Source organism: Falco cherrug, chromosome 3 (genome assembly GCF_023634085.1).
Source record: "Falco cherrug isolate bFalChe1 chromosome 3, bFalChe1.pri, whole genome shotgun sequence".
In the NCBI taxonomy this organism is placed as follows: Eukaryota; Metazoa; Chordata; class Aves; order Falconiformes; family Falconidae; genus Falco; species Falco cherrug.
In genome coordinates this window covers 35,404,397-35,427,342 of record NC_073699.1, presented here as the reverse complement: position 1 = coordinate 35,427,342, position 22,946 = coordinate 35,404,397, and the positions used below count along the sequence as shown (strand labels likewise).

Here is a 22,946-nt window from a genome sequence, read left to right as displayed (position 1 = left end):
TGCCCTGAAATAAATGTCTGTATCTCATTGAGAAACAAGGACAAAAAAACTTTTTGGAAGTCAAGGTTCTAGTGATGTTTTGCATGGGATGAATCACCAGGAATCCTGGAATCCTATTTCTAACTGTCTCATTATTCTGCTTTGTAATTATGAGCTACTCTCAGTGCTCCTGACTGCCTACCTGCTTCTCATCTGTCTCACAGGCCTCTGAAGAAAGCTTTATTAGATGTTTATACAATATCTAGCAAGATAGGTCCTTTGACTGCTACTGTTATATAAAGAGCAAATACCAACAATAATAACTCTATGACCTAATACAATCTATAAACATATGTGCAGAAAATACACATTTTCAAAAAAACCCAAAAAGCCTCGCTGGGATCCAAAGGTATTATCTTTTGCTGTCAAATTAAAACCATCCTCTTTAAAATGTAATGTTAGTCTTAGCAATACATGTAGAGAAAATCTGTGGTATAGGAATAAAAACCCTGAAAGACTAATCAGAATTTCACAGGGAAGGCAAATATCTGAGCATTTTGCTCATTGAAATATCAGTATTTTGGGGAGAAGATTTGTTCAAGTGCCCTAGAGATCACATAGAAAACATGTTTATATGTACAATATATTGCTTATTTTACTTCAATAACCTAAAATATATTATCCAGTACTTCAACAGCATTTATTGACATATCGCCTGAAAATGTACTTCATTGAATCCAGCAGCCTCTGAGTTGGAAATATAGCTGAGTATATTGTGGTCTGTGGCAGACTGGGATATGCTTTTGTCCAATGGTGAATAGCACTTTGCTCTGTGAAAGCTTTTTCACTTCAGCCTCTCCTTTAGGCCAAATTTAATTTTGACTGTTGTCTTCTATGCCATCTGTGTATAAACTTAAAATACTTCTCTATAACGTGCAGGGAACTTAGGCCATGTTAGATAATGAAAAGCCCAGCAGACCTTTAAAGTCATTCTTTTACTGGAAGAGCAGATCACCTGCTAGTAAGGCCAGTTTTTTTAAGAGATCCTGCTTTTCTGAGAAGGAAGCACGTTAAGTATTTCACCTGGAGAGAGGCATTGACACAGTGTCAGGCTGGGGGAAAGCAGGGAAATCCAGAGCAAAGGGGTAAGAACACTGTCTGAAAAGAGGAAGAGATTCAGAGAGGAAGAAGACAGGAGGAAGTCTCCTGTCTCATTTGGTACTCTTGATGACCCTCAAATCCCACAGAAAGAGAGCTCAGTGAAAGCTGATACACATAGGACATCTTTCCCCACCCCCACTCCCACCCCTCCCCTCAGAAATAACTTACTTGATTTAAAGGTCTAAGTTAAGGTGTTTACAGTTAAAACTTTTTCTTAGATTACTTCTTCCTTCCTCCCACAGTCCCTTTTAGGCTGTCTAAATACCAAGGAGTTCAGAACAAACAGTGACTGGAAAAAATACAATGTGTGTCTTAGAGCTCAGGACAGAAAGTTCTGTATCTACTAAGTCTTCCTACTCGGGCAGTAAAGCACAACCTCAAATTTGTCCATTTTAGTAGGTGTAAAAGATACAGTGTTTTATATTACATATGACTATTTATTAAGAAAACTGGGTGAGGCTATAACTTGTCCTTAGAAATTACTAATTGCTCTAAAACAATGGAAGTAAACAACTACTGCGGGTGGGGTTGGGCTTTCCCCCCTCTTTCTTTCTTTCTTTACTGTTACCCTTATAATCAAAATATTCCTTTCAAGATGTGGGTAAGTAAATATCAGTGAAAAGCATTAATCATTTCTCGGAGTGCAATTACAGATAGTGGGAAAGAGTGTTGAAGAAGACTAGCTTTAAATGAATTAGTACTGATATTGAAAAAACTGTGGTAGCTAAGGTAGTGTGTTAAAACTGTCCATGCTGAGCTTCAGCTTAGTTCATATATTCTTTCAAAATACTCTAATCCCTGTTTTTGCCTACCTGTGATGTTTGCTAGTTTCCCTACACCTTCCATGGCAGATCTTGTTGGTAATGATGCCTCTCCTCCTTGTGGGAGTCTTCCAGGATTTGGCATACGTAAGTGATGTCTTCATGCACAAAACTGGTTTGTGTCCAACCAGGCTTATAAACTACCTGCCTTGCAGTTTATATGACACTGGTATGATTCCTGTCCTGATGTGGATGTGAAGTTGTGACAGGCCTTCAGATCTGATTGGGGGAGTTTCAATGATTCTGTGATGTAGTCATAAAATATTTTTTAAAAAGCATTCTGGAAGGAGCTCATCTAGAACAGCCCCTGTTTAAAGCAGAATGAATTTAAAAGATTATATCAGATCAGATCAGATTAGATTAGATTAGATTAGATCAGATTAGATTGACTAGGGCTTTGTCTTCTTGCCATCCTTCTGGCTGGACAACGAAGTTCTTCTGGTGGGTGCAGGGCACATATTGGAAAATTGGGGAGAATGTGGGAGGCTTTCTATGTGGCAGGTGAGACCAACTAATCATCATCAACACATGAGCAGAGGCAGCACCAAAACTCCATTTCTTATTTCTTTTCCTCTCCTCTTCCCAGAGACAGTTTTTCATTATTGTTCCCCTGATTTAACAAAAATTTGGTTTTCAGGAGCAAATTTATGAAAATAAACTGAGAAACTGGAAAAAGTAAAGAGAGCTGGGTTCCATCTGAGCAAATGTTGGACTGGAAATAGAGGTGCACGGTCCCGGGCTACTACAGGTAGGCTATGGTCATGTTTGCAATATAGCTCCATCTGCAAGTCTGGCAAGTGTACTGAGTCACTGAGAGATGCTCTGGATTTGGAGATTTGTCTGTGGGTCACAGCAGTGAGAATATGTTGGGAAATAGAAGTGAAAATTGAGAAAGAGGTGGGCAATAGTAGGTGCTCTGTAGGGCATAAAAACAGCTCCTGTATACCTTGTTCATGTCTCCACTTTTAATATTGCAAAGTTACTGAAATACCTTGGTAGGTTCCAAACCTTTATCTGTTATCTTGCCTCAATTTTTTCATGGCACGAGAATATGTAATTGTTCCTTGGCTAACATTGCTCATTAGCCTCAATAACTAACTCTTCTCATTCCTTGGTGTTTACCTCTCTGATGATGCATATATACAGACAGCTGTCATTTCCCCTGTTACCATTTGTTCGCTATGCAAAGCACACTAAGCTTTTATAGTCTCCTCTTGTAAAAGAGGCTCTTTAGTTCCCTTGTCTCCCCTGCACCTGTTCCAATTCATCCTAATTCAGATTTATGAGGATGAGAGACCTGTTTCAGAGGAGGTCATACCAGGGTCTCTCCAGCACCAGTGACACGCCCCTGGTTTGTGCGTGTTTATTTGTGAGCCGTTCCTGCCTGGTAATACTTATTGACATTTTATCACCAACGAATCCCACTCTTCCTCCTTCTCTTTCACTGTCACTTCAGAGCAGAAAAAACATTATCAGCCAAGACCACGATTCACAAGACCCCTGCGTTGCACTTTCTGCTACTAAACTTCACCCACTGTGGTTTACACAACGTCCAGGGGTACCAAACTTTTCTGTATGACAACCCCATGCTTCCAACTGCACCACTTGCATTTTGCTTTAACCAACTTGTACTGTTGTCCCCACTTACTACTATCAAATAAAATCATCTCACTTCTTCTGAGATAGAAAGTCTACCAAATTTTAAATCACAATAATTCACCTTTCAGTCCATCATCCTGTCTTCTGCCTAGTGAGTCCCTCACCTGTTTTATGCCACCGGTACTAACCTCTGTCTTCTCTAACTCATCTGGTAATTTCCTATGTGTGCGAATAACAAATATTTTTTAGGCGTCTATGTCACATGGGCGTCGCACAAAGAACACATCACGCTAACAAGTATGCTTACAATTCTAAGTGCCATTTGATGCATAACACCCTGCTAAATGACGAGAATTAGAAGCAAAGCAAACTGATCCTGTGCTTAATTTGATAATAAAGATTTTATCTGGAGCTGGCAGGAACTGGATTTTTGGGTAGTTTAATGATTTGCAGTTTCCAAGAATCCTTGCAGTAGGAAGCAGCACCTTTTTAAAGGCCAGGGGCAATTAATGCTACGGAATTTTTGCAGGAAGCTGTTTATGAAGGCAGTGGGAGACAGCGCAGCAGGGAGCAGAGCTGGAACCCAGGCGTGTATGTGGGAATTTCATGGAGAAGGGTGTGAACCTGTGATAGCCATTCGCACACAGAAGCTGCTGGACTCATCCCCTCATCCCCAGCTGACCTCCCCATCAGGGTTATGCTGCACATCCAGTGGGAAACACATCCCAATGCCGTCTCCGCGGGAGGGACCCAGCCTCTCCTAACTGATGCGGTCTTGATGGCCAACAGGCTTTCTGCAACCAGCCACAAAAAGCCCATCCTGCCTGCCAGTAACACGTAAATTTGATTTCAGAAACCAGCCAGGCTAAGCTTGGCATGTCTGTCTGCGTTATGTGGACGTTAGCTGAACCTGACAAACTCGGTACCTTGCCTGTACCTAGCTCTGGACACTCGCGCTTTTCTATATTCCAGCTTGTTGGGCGCCGGGGCAGGCGGCAGCAGCCCCTTCCCCTCACCAGGCCTTCCCAGCGCCCGCCCGGCTGGGCTCCCTTCCCCGCAGCTCCCGGGCCGCTGGGCAGCCGTGCCGGGTCCCCCACGCCGGGATCACCCGCTGCACCCCGCACCCTGCGGGACCCCCGCAGCCCCCGTCCCCCGCGGCAGCTCTGAGGAGCCGCGGCGGCCGCAGCGGGCGGGGGGCGGCGGGCCGGGGCGGGGGCGCCCGGCTGCCCGGCGGGAGCGGCGGGGCGGCGGCCGGGCGGTGCGAGGCAGGGCGGTGCGAGGCAGCGCGGCTCTCCCCGCCCCCGGCGGCCGGGGCCCTGCTGTCCCCCCCGGCCCGCCGCCGGGGAAGGGCACGGAGTTGGCGGGAGTCTATAAAAAGCTTCCGTGAGACGAGGCCACCGTCCTGCCAGAGCCGTCGGGAGAGGCAGAGGCGCGGCGCGGGGGGCAGCCACACCATGATCAACCCCAACTACTATCCGTGGGGCTACGACAGCGACAACGGTGAGCGGGGGCGCGGGGCCGCCGCCCGGCCCGGCTGCTCCGCGGCTGCGGGTCAGGGCAGACTCCAGGCACGGCGGGAGGCCCCCGGGCTGGGCCCGGCCGGGGGGGACACGGGCTGCAGGCGGGCCGGGGCCTGTGCGGCAGCGCGGCCCCTAGGTGGTGGCTCGCAGTGCGCAGGAGGCGAGGCTGGTGAAAGGAGAGGCGGTGGCAGATGTCTCTAGGTTAAGTAACGTCAGTTTGCCTACTGTTAATAGAATTCAAAATTTGACACAGCTCTACAAGCCAGCCTGAGGCTGGCCTTGGTGCAGGAAGAGCGGTGCCGGTCAGCGGCGCAGCCACTGTCCCTCCCACGTGCAGGGATGGGAATCCCGGTGGGCTGCGCGCGGCCTCCCTTGGTCAGCTTTTTTCCACGTGAAGTTCTTGATAAAACCATGCAGATAATTGTTCCACATTTCAAATTCCTGTCTTCTTCAGGTATCGGTGGCCTTTTCTCTCTCCAGATGGGTACATGGTGCCACATTTGAATCACTTGGGTATACCTCATCCTATTTCTAGCCACGGCTGGATTTGGGAGCGTACACCTCTGGTTTCCTTTCTTGGTGTATTGTCAGTCTTCTAATAAGTAAAGTCTAGAGGTTGCTATGAGATTTCAGGTTCAGTTGAATGACTTGCAATATCCAGTATTCCAGCTAGAATAATCTAATAGCTTTTATACAGTGAAACTCTTGACAGAGCATGACTAACAACCAGGTGATTAGTAACCTGCTTATTAATACATTTAATTGATGTTCTGTAACTAAGCAAAGCCGAGCTTGCATTCATTGTAACAGAACTATAATTCATACTTGGCTGGAGAGGGTTTTCATGATGTTTCTCTGTATTTTTTCCTAGGACCAGAGCAGTGGCACAAAAATTACCCAATTGCCAAAGGACGCCATCAGTCACCTATTGAAATCAATAACAAAGACGTGCATTATGATCGCTCCCTACTACCATGGTTTGCTAGTTATGATCCTGGTGCAGCTAAGACCATCCTCAATAATGGGAAAACCTGCAGAGTTGTATTTGATGATTCATTCGATAGATCAGGTTAGTTTTGTTTTAATCTCAAGCTGTCATTATACATCAATGACTGTTCCTCAAGTTGCTTGGAAGACAGTGTGTGCTCTGAATGTTCATGTCTGTCGGAAGGTTTTTGTGTACTGCCTGTGTGTGATGTACCAGTATCCGTGACTCCAGTGCCCTGCTCAACTGCTGGAAAAGGCTTGGGCCTACTTTTAAAGTTCGTAGGTAAAAAATCCTAGGGAGTGGAGAGAGCTGTAAAGAAGCTTGATGCAGGATGAGTTAAGGTGTAAGGTGAATTTCTGAGCTTGCAAAAGCCACTGCAGTTGAGTTGCTGTCCAGGAAAAAAAGAGTCCAGGTTTTAGGTTTTATCTATGAGGACTGAATTCCATTCACACTATTTGAGAGGCCCAGCAGAATGTCTTTAATTATGTATGTGGCTGAAGTTACAATATTTGAAAACTGTACCCATGTAATTACTGATAAATGAAGTAATGAACCAGATGTTGCCACAAAGTCACGGTATTTAATCAGTTAAAACTCCCTTTGGCATTCATGAGATTTTGTCTTAATGAGGATTATAGGGCTGAGAAACTCCAGTGTTTAAGCTTTAATGTCCAAAATATTTTATCCACTCGTAGTTATGACAACACACAATGTGCTGCATATATAATGCATAGCTTTTAAGAGGTTGTTTGTTACGTATTTTGAAGAGATATGTCTGTTCTCTTTAACAGGTGCTAGAAATATTTAGTTTATGTTGGCAGAACCACTGACGTTTCATGTTAATACTGTTGGCCATATTTCAAAGGAAAAATCATTACTGAAATATGTATGAAATTGCATTAGTACTGTGATAAAAAGGAATAACCAAATGCATACCTCACTCTATTCTTGTACCAAGGTCATCAGAATTTTGTTATTATTTATAGTACATGGGTTGGTAAGAGAAAGAAATACTGGTTTCAGTAAAATATTGAAAAATGTGTCTTCCAGTGTACAGACTTATTTCTTAACTGCATGAAAAGTTCCAATTTACAATATCACTGGGATTGACAGCTATAATTACTAGGAGGAATTTTACTAATAGGTTGATTGATCTTAAATATTTATGGGCATGGATTTAATTTAATGGATTTTTAATGAATGACTTGTGTTTCGTGAAAACTGAGGATCAAAATGTATGGAAGCTGGACTAGCTAATATACTATCAAAACTCATAAATGACTATGCAGTCAAGAGTTTGATTAATTTTCTAGCAAAGTGGGAATCTTTGATGTTATTTGAATAATAATGTTATTAGTGTCAGATAACACAATACATCAATCAGTAAAGAGATGTAGCTGTGGCATATGAGAAGACTTCCATGACCATTTTTTTGGTAGTAATTGCTTACCATTTTTTACCATCTCTCGTATTTGTTGGAACAGAATCAGATACATCAATGGTTGCATCTTCTGCATAAATGTCAAAGTAATAATTGTTATAATTACTCAGATTTTGCACAGGAGTGAGTATCCAGGCAGAGCAATCTACAGCATGGATGCAACACTGACCACAAAAAGCAGAAAGTTTTGGAATTTTCTGAAAATTTTTTTCAGATGAACTGCTCACTAACTGTTGTGTTCTGATCTCAGAAATAAAAAGTGACTCACTGGAAAAAAGTAGGTGTATTTCTCAACTCTTTGAAGGCAAGAATCATTCAGTGTTTATTGTTATGTCTCCTTTGTTATACCATTGCCTGCAGAGTCTGTGGGTGGTGTTCCTTCTCTAATATAATGCTAATTGCAGGACAGATTCCACTGTGCATAATCCTTCTGACTTGAGCATGTTTTAAGGTTTTTAGGATATGTACAGTGACTTATTTTTTTGTAAAAGTACCATGAGCTGCATAATACATATATATGTACATATATAATAGCAATCATAAAGGAATTAAGCTTTTATTCCTTTGGAACAAAGACATTCTATCTGTCTGTCTTCCTGTTTATCACTCTGTCGTATCTACCTTAATTATTTCTGAGATAATCAGAAAACTGAGGGCTTCCTTTTATTTTCCTGACTTTTTCAGTTAGAGTGGTCATGCACTATCTGTAGTGCTATCTAGATTTTCTTTAGTGGTAGATGATATAAATTGCTGAATAAATTGCAAAGGTGAGTGGTAAACCAAATTAGTTCGGATATCTCTAAGTTTTACCTCCATTGTGTCTTCTCTGCCTGGAATACTTTGACTATTTGCCATTGGGACAGTTTCTTACACTGAAATGGTTAGAGAGAAGCTCCTGGGAAGAGTGCCATCCAATGTAATTCGCGTGTTATGTTGAAAGAGACCTTATTACTGTTATCTTTGGAATTAGTCTAGTGGAAGGAATTGGAGAATTTATCTCCAGTTATTTATAAAGTCTGGTTGACTTTAAGAATCTGCTATCCAATTGAAGGCTTTGATGACAGATACTTGCTGTAGGAGGTGTGTCATGCCGCTGCTGCCTGTTCCTACAAGTTAATGGATTGTTGTGGACTCTGTAGCCTGTCTTTCCATATCTATGTGGAAGAAGGACCTTAAACACTGTAAAACCATTGCAGGTGGAGGCTGGAGTCTCAAAATCCAGGAAAGAAATGAGAGCTGAAATTAAAACCTCCTAGGTGGCTGTGCCAAATAAAACCCACACCAGAACTTACGTACTTTGGCAGCATAACCCTGCTATGTGTTTTGGTCTGAATGGCAACTCAGATACTCCTTTAGATCCAGCAGTGACTGGTTTTGTTTTGAATTAGGGCTGCAATCTTATTTCTACTAGCAGAATCCATTTGCTTTTAAAATTCCAAAAATACTTGTGCCAGGGAACTTTCCTGAGAGCACCTAACTGCTGGGACCATTGTCATGATGCTGTGTGACTTATATAGCTTGTGACTTCCTTGCAATTAATAACCTTTTGGCTTTCTTTGTAATACCTTCATTAGATAGTTAGATCAAGGTGTTCAGTTTAATAAAACAGTAAAGATACATAACGCTTGTACTGGAACCCAGACACATCGACTAAGGAGAGGTACACCAAGGCTACGTCAAATGGATACCTTCTTCCATCTTCACAGTTTTTGTTACCTCCTTGTCACTTTCTATGGAGGTTCACCAGCCAAACAGATTCCTACTTCTCCTTTTTTTTTCTTTCTGATAGATGACATTTAATGCCTTGCAACACCTCAGTGCAGGCACACTTTCGTACAAGGTTACCTTGATGCTGCTTGCAGAATCTTTCGATTTCTTCTCAAAGGAATGTGTGCCTTTGGAAGTGGATGATGCAAAAAAAAACCCAAACCCCAAACCATTAGAGCCAGTTACTGTAAGTAGTGAGAGCTTGTTGCATATTGATCTCTTAGCATCATTAGTGCTTTTGGACAGCAGTTCCTAGAGTACCACTTTGTGGGAAATCTCATCTGTCTTTGCAAATGAGATTTTAATTATGAACTTCTGGTGAATAAACATTTATTTGTTGACTGGTTCTAAAACAGTGACTACAGAACCCAGTCACTTTAATTAAAACTGGGTGAAGTCTGTCCATAGACACTTACGTTTTCATTGATTCTGGCAAAAAGTTACTTAACATTTTGTGTACTGAATTTACACTGGAACAAGCCAGTAGCCATTACAAGAATAGCACAGCTAAATCCCAGCGCTTATGTAGCTGTGGTACATGCCACTTGATGGCTATGCTGCATACCACAAAAAGCAGCAAAGTTAAATTCTTCCTTCAGTGTTTAACACATCTACCATTTACAGTGTCTGTGTGAATGTACTGAGCATTAACATGAGCACTGCAGAGCCTGGATACAGGGAATTTAGGAGATGACTTTCTGTTAACTTTGAAATTCCATTGTTAGAGGTAAAAATGCTTGAACATTCAAGGACATGCTGAGGCTACAGTTATGCAGTGGTCTCTCAGTTTTCAGCCCTAGCATAGATCACAAACAAAGATGATTTGGGACCTCACATGAACAGGCTGTGATCAAGAGGCACAAAACTGGAAAGGTTGTGTTACAGTGCAGCTGAGAGTGGGTGGCACCCTGACAGACTTCTGTTAGACACTTCTCTTTCCCAGTCTGTCCCTGTAAGAGTAAAAAGTTCAAATACAAACAAAAGTAATTCTGGCTATCTATTCAGTGCTTGCTTAAAGAAAATTTCAGTGAGAACTGAAATTTCAGTTCCAAAACCCTTCAGGAAACACATTTTATTCCTGCAGTTAACCAGACTGTTTTGGTACAGAGAACCTCTTCTGAGCAGAGGCCTTTTAATAACATGTGAAATGTGGCAGTGACATTAAAAAGCTGAGGGGTTTATACTGCACTGTTAGATTCTGTTATAAAGCAGCATAACAAAGGTAATGTGTCTTTTTCAATTGTCACGCAGTAATACCTTACTAATTTAATTTCACTGTGGTTCACCAGTTCATTTTGTGGATTTGGCAGGATGTGAGGATCGTAAATCTTGTAAGAACAGTTATTTCTTCTCACGTTTATAAACAACTCACCTCGTAAGTCTGTCTGGTGCTCCTTGTGTTTTTCCACCGCACTTTCATGGTATACCTTCACAGGAAACAGGGAGGACATTTGTGTAGGCATAACTCTGCCAATTTTACCTTAGTGAGGAGAGGTGACAATTGACATTAGCACAGATTAAAAATCAGACCTCTGCCTAAGCTTCTCAGCAAATGGATGCGCTTACTTCAAAACCTTCTTGTAACATTTCTGTTGTTAAAATCACCCTGCTACCTAAAGCAAAGTGAGTGGAGCAGCCATCTCCACTCAAGCTGTTTGACAGCTTCATTTTGCTGTGTAAACAGACAGATACAGTTTTTTCTCTCCTTGGTTACATCCTTCTGTGCAGCACTTGCCCTCTCTGGGGCCAAACATCTGCCTCGGTGATTACACTGAGAGTGGAAAAAAATCTATTCTTTTATTAGCCAGTTCTGTCTCATGCTGCTCAGTTTATGATGGGTTGAATAAAAGGTGAGCTTTTTTACTGGAAATGATGCCCATGTGTGTGTCCATGTAGGATTGTTCTGTGATAGACCGTTCTTCAGTGTGGGTGGGGAGACACACGGCATTTGAGCAAGTACTTCAGGCTGACATGACATTTTTATGTCTGGTGTCAGGAACTAGTGGAGAGTGATGTGAAAACCCATATAAAAAGAGTCAGTCACTGAGCAGTGGAATGAGAGTTTGCAATAGTAAGGCGCCAAAAAGGAGCAAATAATTTTTTCCTGCCTTCCGGGACTGCTTTGTATATTCCAGCAGCTGAGCCATGTTACTTCAATGACAGCATGTTTGAGGGAGTTGCATTTTAGTACGGCTGCTGTGGCCATCCTCTTACTTCCTGTAGAGCAGAAACAGGAAGAAAATGCCACACTTCCAATAGTCAGAAGTAACACTTCCAATAGTCAGAAGTAAGTCCAGCCATTCAGCTAGCCATGTGAAAGGATTACACAGTATTTCAGAGGACTAAGAGAAAAGCTGGCTGCCCATATATCAGGAAGTGAGCCTGCAGGCTCCTTTTTTAAAGCTTTTGCTTTTCATTTCATGCAGTGTCATAGAAGCTCAGAGTGAGTCATGGGGCCTTCTAGAAAAGCATCATTTTGTGTTTCATGGTAGGAAAACACCTATCACAGCCTTAAAATTGGGAGAGTCAGACATTTAAGGTGAACATTTCCTATGTAAAAATTGTTAGAATGATTCATTGTTACATATAAAAATGTAGATGTATAAAAATAAAGCTGTATTTTAACACCACTAAAAAGTAATTTTAAGATACCATAGTTTCTTTTATAAAATTTTACTTCATATTCTTTTCCTGTTATATGGGTGTGTATTTCTTTGTGTTAGTATTTTCTGAAAACAAAAACCCAAGAGGATAAAGATACCTTTAGAAATTAAGTTCCAAGCCACATGTTTAAAAAAAAATATTTATTTTACTAACTTTGAGCAGTGCAGACAGTTTGGGATTTTTTATGTTTTAAATACTGGAGAACTTTATTCTTGTAACTCTTTTATTCTTAAAGCATAAGGATATTACATTTACTTGTGTTGTAATTTCATGTATTTCTGTGTTTTATATTACACATTTGAAATTAAAAGAAATAAACCTGCATTAAAAGAAATTTCCTGCAGGATATGTTGGTTTATAGGCATCTTATTCTTTGCATCATTCTGTCTGCTTAAAGTGTGCTAAGTAAAAGCTACTGTCTATTTATAGTATAGATGAGTAAAGCAGGAATGTGTTGGCACAAGGTGATACAGGGCTGCACCTAATGCCCAATCAAAAATGTCTGCTGATGGCCCATCAGTGGAAATAATGACACGTTTTTACCTTAAACTGGATTATTTGGACTTACAGATCTATTTTAATGGAGAGTTGATGGCCTTGCCAGTTACTACTGTTACCGCGTCTGCGTTGACCACAGTACTGACTGTCTGTGGGAACAAGTAAAAAGAATTTTTTTTAAATAACAGCTTGCTCTTAATGTTCAGTAAAAAATACTCTCAGTACTTCATTTCTTGAGATGAGAATAGATTTAGTTCCTTTTCAGATTTAGGGATTTTTCCTGTAGTATATAAGGACCTGTTTAGAACTGCTGAATAGTTTATAGGAATGCTGTAACTCCTATCTCCAAATAAAGTGAATGAGAACTTAATATTAATTAGTATTTTATGAACGTGAAGCAGTTATTCCCTTTTTATTGTGAGATCCTTTCAAATACATCACCTTCGTTTAACACAGAATGTAAAAATGTTAAGATTATTTAGAGTACAGGTATTGTGCATCACCGGCTGCACTATTCATCAGGAAAATAGCTTGCATTCTCAGCAATTGCTTTTCTGAGTCATTTGCTGTTTTCTTTTTCCTTTTCCACAGCCAGAGGGAGCAGCCATCATAGCATAAGTAATTTTATAGCTTTTAAAACAAATAAGTCATAGCCTGCAGTAAGAAACATAGTTTGTAGTGTTTTGTGGGAATTTGTTTATCAACTAGCACTTCAGCAGTTGATCTTAATCGTGGCTATTTTTCTGTGCTTTGATATAGGTAGATATTAGATGGCATTCAGGGGAAGATTAAGGCATCCAAATTTAGGTGTCTTATGTGGGCTTTTAAAAGTAGGTGGATTATGTCTCAAAATTCCCATTCTAGTCAACAGAGGAGTCACATTTAATCAGTGGAGTCCGGAGAGTGATTTGGGTCACCATCTGTTGAATGTCTACCTTAAGGCAAGAAGAATAATTCTAGAGTCTTGACTGTTCTGATTAGGGGCTTAGACATCTCCTGCCATTTTTGATAACCTAATGTATTTCACTATGCCTCCAGATAATACTTTAGAAAAGTATAGTTCTTCTATAGATCTTGTATCACATTTTTCAGTCTTGTCCGGGTGTCTTTGCATATAGCTGAAGATGATTGCCTGAGGTGGTACTAAATTCAGTGCAGATTTCCAAGAGGTACTCAGTACTCAAAATGTAGAGCATCTGTACAGTAAATATGTATATAAATACTTTAAATGCATATCTATTTCTTTTAAAAGAATTAGAAGATACTAGAGTCTAATGCTGTTGCAGATTATCAATTGCAGTGCTGAGAGGTGGGCCACTTCCTGGAGTCTACAGGCTGCGTCAGCTTCACTTTCACTGGGGTTCATCTGATGACCATGGCTCTGAGCATGTTGTGAATGGAGTGAGATATGCAGGAGAGGTAAGAGTCGCTGCTTTTTACTTTGAAATAGGGTGTAAAACAACATTTGCATTATCATTCAGGTGGGACAAAATTTGTCATTTCTCTGCTTTTCAAGGTGTTCTTTCTGTTTATTTATCTGTGACATTTTATTCTTACTCCCATCGATTCTTATAAATGTGAATCAGGTTGAAGTAATTCTCACAGCATAAGGAAAAGTACTATATGAAACAAAAGTTTGCATGTTCTCAAACCAATATGGCTTGAAACATGAGGTAGCAAGACTAAATCACCGAGAAGCAATGCAAACTTACTAAAACAGTATTCTAAAAGTACAGTATTATAGCAGAAGTCTAAAATTATTGTGACAGAAAGGAGGAAGAATGTGTTACCTTTATTTTTACCACTTCAGGGTTGTAGGGGAAGATGAGAACTGTAGACTATCAATACACAGCGCTTACATTCATACAGATTCTTCGTTAGAAATGCTGTAATTTGAAAGCCACGTGGAAACGAATCGTATCAGTAATGACTTCTGAAATGCATGTTCCACCTGCTTGCTTAAGCATCTTTTCTGTGTTCAGCTTTGAGATTACTGTTCTTTTTTGCAATTTCTGTATTGAGATGTTTATGGGTTATTATAAAGAAAATAGTAGTCTAAATGTTAATATATGGCTGATATATCTCATACATGAATTGCTGTCCCTTTTTTTTTTTTTTTGAAGGCCTAATCCTCATTGTTTGTTGCCCCAAACTACTCTCTCATTTATACAAAGAACTCTAAATTCAACCTCTCATGGCTGATAAGGGTGGGGTTTTTACATTTGTCATTGTTTCTAGCTACATTTGTTACACTGGAATCCCAAATACAGTAATTACCTTGATGCTGTGAGAAGAACTGATGGAATAGCTGTTTTGGCCATATTTTTGCAGGTAAGTAGAAGTGTGCAACCCTTCTTTGTACTGCTGCTATAGAGTTTTCTATTCTTGCAAGGTTAAAAAAGCAAAACCCTCTGAATATATTTTCTAGGGATCATAGCACATTGAAGGTCTTGACTTTCAGTAACGCATGCTTTACAAGTTATAGAGCACGAGTCATGTTATTTCAAATGGTATCCAGTACTACACACACTTCTCCCATCAGCTATTGTGTCACTATTTGGCTGGTGGAAACTGTAAATCCAGATGTATTTGCTTCTGCTTTGGGGACACAATGTCAATAGTAGCCCTCTGACAAATAGCAATCAGCTGTGTTCTATGCCAGTCATGGACTGATTTCAAGGACAGATGCCACTCCTGGGCTTTTAATGAACTTTCTCACAGGCAAAACTAACTCACAGACAATAAATGTAACTCGTCCTTTTTAAAAACCCTTTTGGGGGCATGCAGTCTTAGCCTGAAATACTGGCCTTTACTCTTTCTTGTTTAATTAATATTCACTAGAGATAGATGGATGACTGTGTTGAGATCAGCAATTGCGAACAGTAGATCTGACCATGAAATCCAGTTTTTAAACTAGAATGAAACTTTTTCCAACTTCTGTACTTGAGTCTGAAGAGTTGTTTATCTTTGTTAGAAAATTCAATGTCAACAGAAGTAGCTGTATTGTGAAATTAACCATGAGTTTCTGTACTGATACAATTTCCTTGTTTGGATCATAATATCTGTTGGGGTACAGACAGAAGACATAGCTTACTAAGCTGGTAGGGTTGTAGATTGGTGATAGATTGGTGATAGATTGGGTTAATGCATGGTAATTTTATGGTTGATGCATGTTTAGATGCATGTATAAAAAAAATAGGATCAGGAAGAGAACTGACCAAGCAGAACTCTTTGGTTAGCTGATGCTTTCTTCTTTACAGGTAGGGGAAACTCCCAAACCAGAGATGAAGAGAATTCTTGAAGAAATAAATGCCATCAAAACAAAGGTAGTTATATTGGCTTTTCACTATAGGAAGATTGCTTAAAATTCTCAGGAAAAAAAGAAAAAATCAAGAGGCATGACTTTCCAGTGTTCAAATTCTACTCTGCAACATTGCCAGAATATCCTTGTGAACAAAAACATGTGTAGCTTTTCCTTAACAAGAAAAGTAATTTCTTCCATTTACATATGAGCCTTCTTTGGCTTTCATGGGCCTTATATTTTTGTGAAAATGAGAGTCATCTTGCCAGACTTTACTCACCTAAAAGCTAGGCATGGAGTCTTATTCCCTCAGTGGTCACTGACAAAAGAAAGGCGCCTTTATCAATTGGTCCATTTGGCCTTGGAATAGGTTGCCTAATGGACCTTTGGAAATGCCACTGAGTATAGACATCTGTGTCTCAGATAACATTATGTGATAAGAATCTCACATTTCATAGGCTGTCTTGTTTGTTGTTAGCAGAAATATTATAAATCTAGAGTACCTGCCTCCTTCATTGCATGGTGGCCTAATCCAATATTCAATAGATAGGCAGAATTTCCATAAGAAAGGAGGCCAGAAGGAGGACAATTTCTGCACAGAAATGGGTGAAGCACGTTAGTACTGGACACTGCTTCAGAGGAGTTAGCTCAGGAACAAGAAGTAGCATCATGGAGTTTATGTTGTGTCATGCTTCTCTGGGCCCATCTGTGAGGGTCATTCAGTCCACTTACTTTACACTGCATCATTATGTCTTGTGTAGATGTTTGCTTAGTTTTCTTAGTTTGTTCCTTTGAAGTATCTGAGTCTCTCTGTTTGTTAAAAAAACAGAGCTGCATCTGGGCCTGACTTTGACTGGAGCTATTGAAGAGTTTTGTGTTTGTTTTTGTTGTGTTTTATTTAAAGGGGAAAGAAGCTCCTTTTACAAACTTCGATCCTTCAATTCTTTTCCCTAAATCTCGTGACTACTGGACCTACCATGGGTCTTTTACTACTCCACCTTGCGAAGAGTGCATCACCTGGATTATTCTTAGAGAGCCTATCATAGTCAGCTCAGACCAGGTAAACGTCAAATAGATTATATTTTACCTACTTCATTTTAGTTACATGCCATAATCTGATCTTACTCTTTTAAAAGCGAAAATGCTCGTTGGATTCTGTGAGAGATTGCATGCTTAAGATCACAGTGAAGAACTGAATGCCTTAGAAACTACTCTGGGACTCCATAAGGAACCTGTAAAAATCTTCAGATGACTGCAGTCTACAACCTAGTACATGCAATCAACCTGTTAGACACATCTCTTATCCGCCTCTGTATGACTCCTACATTAACTAATAGAGCAGAGATAATGACCTTCTCTACTTGGAAGGGCTCATTGTTTCCTAGCCCATGTCAGACATCATGGTGGTTCAAATCCACAGATATCAGAGAGCTTTATAAATCAGTAAAATCATAACACAGTGTAGATGGTAAGGGTTTTCAGCAGTTTGGAGTGTGACTGACAGCAAGCAGTAGTTACTATATATGAGAGTTCTTGCTCCTGTGGGCAAGAGAGCTCTTGTGGCATCAGCTAAAGAAAGGAGTAGTTCTCTGTTTCCCAGTCCCTGTGTTCCCACAATACTAACTTTTGCTAGTAGGAAAGGATGGAGCTGGATGTGGCTCATACCCTGTATTTTACGCAGAGCTCAAAACACTGCATTACACCAAGAACCAGTGTAGGCGAGCTCAAGCCATTAACTTGTATTCTCCTGCAACCATTTAGAGCAGGACATTGACACATTTAGCTAAAGCTTATGTTAAGCTTCCACCAACAACTTTGATTATGCATGATTTTTTCAACCATTTCTGTTGGCTCAAGCTTCCTCACATAAAGTGTTCATTGCTTACCGTGCTGAATGCTTGAGCGTAGTCACTAGACAAGTTATGAAATAAAGCTGCAGTGAAAAAATGACCATCTGGAATGAAATGCAGTGGGATGGTCAGGTACTCTAACTATATTGTGCACTGAATGAAGCAGGAGTCCAGTGTTCTCACCTAATGCAGCTGAGCATTTCTGACTTCTTGAACATTCTACTTTGCAAATACATCTTTTATAGCATGCTTCTTTCCCAAATATTTTTTATCAGAATACTCATTCAATGGGATTGGTGATTCTGTCTGCCCCATATTCTAGACGGCACCACATAACCAAGAAAATTACAGAAGTGTTGTATCAGGTGCTTAATAACCCTTTTTTTCTGGAAGGTATACCAGCGAAATTTTCACAAACAGGAGCAGCATCAGATAACTATAATTTCTTGTTAATTTGAAAGCCTTCTCTGGTCACTTACCATAAAGAAGTATTTATTGTTAATCCTCATTCTCCTTCAATCCCATTTATAGAAATTCAAATGCCCTCTTTCATCACAATCATTTCAGCCTGTGATTCTACTCGTACCACACAAGTCAGTTTTCTCATCTGAGATTGTTCCTCTACTCAGCAGACTATAATCATAAAATATCACAAATTTCAAGACTCCAGGGTAGTGAGAACATGAACATTAATCAAGTGACTGACTATTTTCTAGTACTTTGGATTTATGTGGCTCTTTACCTTTTGAAGAATAGAATTTGGGTATGATGAGAAGCTTAGGTGGCAAGAGATGAAATATGGTAATGTGTTCATTTACAGCTTAATTTTCACAGCTTACTGAATTGATCTGCCTCCTGTTTCCCTGCCCATTTGAAAATTAAAATATGTGGGCTATTTTGAAGCTGGTACTTGTGTGAAAAATAGAAGTATGGTCTGACTGGTTTCCACAAACTAAATCTGCTTAGGGGTTTATATTACAGAAGATCAGCTACAGATTTTGTTGGGAAAAGTGTCGTCGTTACCAAGCATCTCTGATTTAAAAGGTGTTTCTAAAGGAATAACTAATCACATCATTGATCCAGCTTTGTGCAAACACTTTTTGATCACTGCTGTATTTTGGTCATGGCCTTTTTTTCAGCTTATCTAAAGTTAGTGAATTTGGGGAGACATACAGGCTGTTCTCTAACTGGCCCTACTGTAGAAAAAATGGAGCATTTAACATAAAAAGGATGTACATACATATAGATGTAGTATAGTTATATAGACATATAGATTGGGTCTTATCCCAGGATAACCACTTTTCAGGCAGAATTGGCAGTGTATGCGAGGTACTGTATACAAATACAATGAAAGCCTTTTCTCACTCCAGCATGCCTGCAGTCTAAATAATGTATTTATGAAAGAGGATTGTGTTGCCAATTATTTCTAATCCTAGAAAGTGTACTGCCATGTCAGCCTCATTAATAGTAATTATTTCAAGTGCCTGTGCATTTACAGTGGATTGCTTGGATGCTTTTGCAGCCAGATGGTAATAGTATATTAGCCACATGGATAAGTGCAGTCACTGCAAATCAGTACTCTACAGGAAAACTTAATTTACCAGAAATCCCTGTGAGCTACAGTGTTGGTGGTCTATCTGTTTAGATTAGTTTTGATGAAAGGATGGGAATTTAACTGTGGAATAACTATCCAATTGCAGACACATTTTTTCACCTTTATGTAGCTATAGCCTGAATATGTGCTTTTTTTTTTTTCTAAGTAGGGCAGATATTCCACAAATAATAATAAAACCTAGTAATCTCTTCTCCAATAGTACTTTCAGTATTAACAAAACTGATAAACTATTTTTATCTCCTGCTGTTCCCATACAAATTATTCTTCATCTGAAATCTGAAATTTAATTTCAGGTGAATAATCCAGCTGGTGCATATTATTCTGGTTATAAACGTGACCTCATCATTATTCAGGCAAACTTGAGATAGCTGGCTTTTCTGAGCCTTGTAGTGAAGATCAGTGCTGAGATGCCTGAGCTAGTTCAGTCCCTAAACTGGAATTATTATCATCACAGTGAACCCAGCTTTTACAGCCCAGACAGAGGTTCTGCTTCTATTGGACTTGAACTCTGCTAGATACATCAGCATATCGAAGCTACTTGCAAACAAAGCTGATGTGTGCCATTCAAGTGTACACGCAGGAAAGTGTATGCATCCTTTTCACAATAAGCCAAACAGGGAGGTCTCAAGTGTCTGAATCAGAGCTGATGCACTTTCTGTCCAATCTTGTGCATGCCAGTGACAGCAAATGAAGATTATGTATCTGTAAGTGGGTATATGTGTTGCATCCTCTGAAAACTGAAAAGCAGTAGAGGAAGAGCATTATTTGAAGAGCATGGACAGAACTCATGGCATCCCCCCAAAAAACCATACCTTGGTTAAAAAATAAAAAGGCCAGGGAGAGTCAGGCTGCAGGCCCTGTTTACAAACCATTTGAAACTTTGACCAAGTCATTATCTGGTTTTACTTTCCTGTTATTGATAATGGATTTTTTTGTGTCACTGCAGCAGAATATGTCCTCTGCTACAGATCCACCATGGAAATCAACAATTAGTTTAAATTTAGCCTTAACACCTTGCAATTCCAGAGGCTTCTTAGCTGTCAGCCACTAAGGCAGGGTTAGGTTAGAGTAGGAGAGGTTTATTAGGACATAGGCTGTTCTAGTTGCATTTTCTGAGGACTTTGCTCAGTTTCTGTGACTGTACACAGTTCTGCAGACAGTACATAAATGACCTTACATTTCACAGTTCTGTTCAGATAGGACCCTTTTTTTCTGTCTTCACTATTTCTAAGAATATTGTGGCTAGGAAAAGAACATGAATACCATTCTTGTGATAATGAGGTGAAGGATATCTTCACAACTTTGAAGGAGACACTCTCTCCAGCTTGGTTTAATTGTTGGGCTGTGGATTTGATCCCGAGGGATTTCCATCAGGACACTTTGATTTTTGCTCTCCTGCAGATGGCGAAGCTCCGCAGCCTATCCAAGAATGCTGAGAATGAACCTGATCTCCCCCTGGTTGATAACTGGCGCCCGACACAGCCTCGGTATTTCAGGATGGTGAGCGCATCATTCCTCTAGGACCTGACTCAGGTTGGGTGTCCCTGAGCGAGGTGACCTCTAGAACTAGAACTAAGAGATGGTTTTGTTTTGTGCCCTCTGTTGCATTTAGACAGAACTCCAGCTGTAAGACTGGAGGCTGAAACTTTGAGTCATGAAATGTGAATTTCACTTTCAGAGGATAACATTTACTTAGGCAAATCCTATCATTAAAATGCAAGTAGACATCTACTTGGCTTTTCATAACTGCTTTAACATTAGCTTTTGTTAATAGTAAAGAGGATGATAGAAGATGCTACTAATGGCTACAAAACCATTTGCTATTGCCCACATGTCCATTGGTGCTTGCCTTATTCCATGCTAAAGAGGCTGCAGTTAAAAGAAGTAATTTTTTTCAGCATAAAGCCATATTTTTCATTAGTTGTTTTCAGCATTATTCATATTCTGCTCTAAGCTGCACCGGTTAATGCACAAGGCATTCTTGGAAACATACGAAAGCACTCTTTTGGTATTTGATACTCACATAAAATATAAAAGGATAGAAAATTGCTTCACAGCCATTGATAAAAGAACTAAGCTTTTAACTGAAAACAAGGGACAGGTGAAACAGAGGTCTGTTCTGAAAATTGTATTAACTGAGCTATACGTAGTTAAAACTGTGGAGTAGGGGAAGAGCTGTTTCTGGTGGGTGTCACAACTGTAGTCCATATTAAAAGACTAATTTGCATTTTAATGTTGTAACAATCAAAGCGACATGGATTTTAAGAACTTCGTCTTCGTACCCTGAATATGTATTTTCTCCATGTATACAAGTGACTTTTCTGTATAAAAAAGGTGTTAAGATAGCAAGAGTTCTTAATCTTAGTGGGGTTTTTTTGAGGCACATTCTCACTTCATGTGCAAATGTAATTGATCCTGCTGTCAATGAGATTTGGACATAAATATCTGAAACCACCGTTTGACCCTCCTGAGCAGAATGCAGTTGACCATTTTTTGTTGGCCATGTTGGCCAAACGTGCATTGTTTTGGCATGAAGAACAGTGAAACAGCATTGTAAGCCTATACTTGAAATAACAGTATTTCTGCATTAAAAAATCCAACAATAATAAATACATTTACTTGAGAATTTTTTGTTCTGTATGGTTTTTTTTGGTTTTAGAAACATGTAAAAATAACAGAATTTTAAAGAAGGACTTGTCTGTGTCTTCTGTAATACACCTTCATGGAAATTGATGATGGGTGGTACCTTTTTCAGATCTTTGTTTGAATTACAAGAGTACTCATTGTATTTCATGTGACAGCAAGTAAGGAAATAGCATCTTAAATATGCTACCTCATTGAGACATCCACAGCTATTCTTTTAGTGCGATCACCCTATTCTGACAGTGGCTTTCTTGTGGTGTCACATGAATCAACTCTTTCACAAGTTGATCGCACAATGGAAAAGTTCAGTGTGTATTTCAAATCATTAATCTGAATGGTAATTTACACTGAGCTCTGGGAATCTGAGAAGTAGCTGCTGTTCTGGCAGTGGCTGCTCTCTTAGGTGCCACGTTCTAGGGCAGGAGGATGTTCCTGAACTTGGTGAGGAGACAAGGGTTATGCTCCCTGTCTTCAGGATCCCCACTGTGAAAGTTTCTGGCCTGTGTCCTCATTTTGTTTTCTTCCTTCGAATAGGTAGTGTTTTGGCTGGAAGTTTCAGTTCATGTTTGCATTTTTCATTTGTAGCCACATGTGAAATATTCAGATGAGTTAACATCTGTTTACATTGCATGCACATACTGCTGACTTTGACACAGATTGTCTTACATGTACATACTTACACTTACTCAGATGCATGACTTACACCAATAAAGTCTATGCAGGTTGAAAACATATTTTTTTTAAAAAAAACTTGGTTAAATGTGATTTCTTCCCAGCTGAGTCATTCCAGGACAGTTCAAAGCATAGCTTTGTGTTTGACTGCCAGTATCCAACACAGTGTTAGCTGTAGGGATAAGAACATGCTGCTGGATTGTGCTTTATACTGTAGAGAAAGGTTTAGTCCATAAAGATTCCTTTTTCTCATAAACTTATAAGTAAATATCTAAAACAGTATCAGGAAGGAATCTGTATCTGGTAACTGATGTTACTCTGAACAGGAACGCAAGTCACAGAGCATCATTGACCATGCAGGACAGGGTTCTGATAGAATACCCAGTGTTTCCTGCCTTCAGGTGAAGGCGGCAATTTCCCGATGTGT

The 22,946-nt window shown here is 39.9% G+C and overlaps 1 protein-coding gene across 1 annotated transcript; it reads left to right on the top strand.

Moving 5' to 3' along the window:
• The first annotated feature begins 4,875 nt into the window (after positions 1-4,875).
• On the top strand, positions 4,876-21,812 carry LOC102056977 (carbonic anhydrase 3-like). Its single transcript, XM_055706100.1, has 7 exons — positions 4,876-5,060; positions 5,952-6,149; positions 13,739-13,857; positions 14,677-14,769; positions 15,699-15,764; positions 16,644-16,799; positions 20,606-21,812. The coding sequence occupies exons 1-7, from the start codon at positions 5,015-5,017 to the stop codon at positions 20,723-20,725; spliced, it is 798 nt and encodes a 265-aa protein (XP_055562075.1). The 5' UTR covers positions 4,876-5,014; the 3' UTR covers positions 20,726-21,812.
• The last annotated feature ends 1,134 nt before the right edge of the window (positions 21,813-22,946 follow it).

Excerpts from the sequence above, each read along its gene's own strand:
- LOC102056977 (XM_055706100.1), top strand. The coding sequence starts at position 5,015 with ATGATCAACCCCAACTACTATCCGTGGGGCTACGACAGCGACAACG. Across the intron at positions 13,858-14,676 it reads GAGTGAGATATGCAGGAGAG|CTACATTTGTTACACTGGAA; the intron begins GTAAGAGTCGCT and ends CATTGTTTCTAG. Across the intron at positions 14,770-15,698 it reads TTTTGGCCATATTTTTGCAG|GTAGGGGAAACTCCCAAACC; the intron begins GTAAGTAGAAGT and ends TCTTCTTTACAG.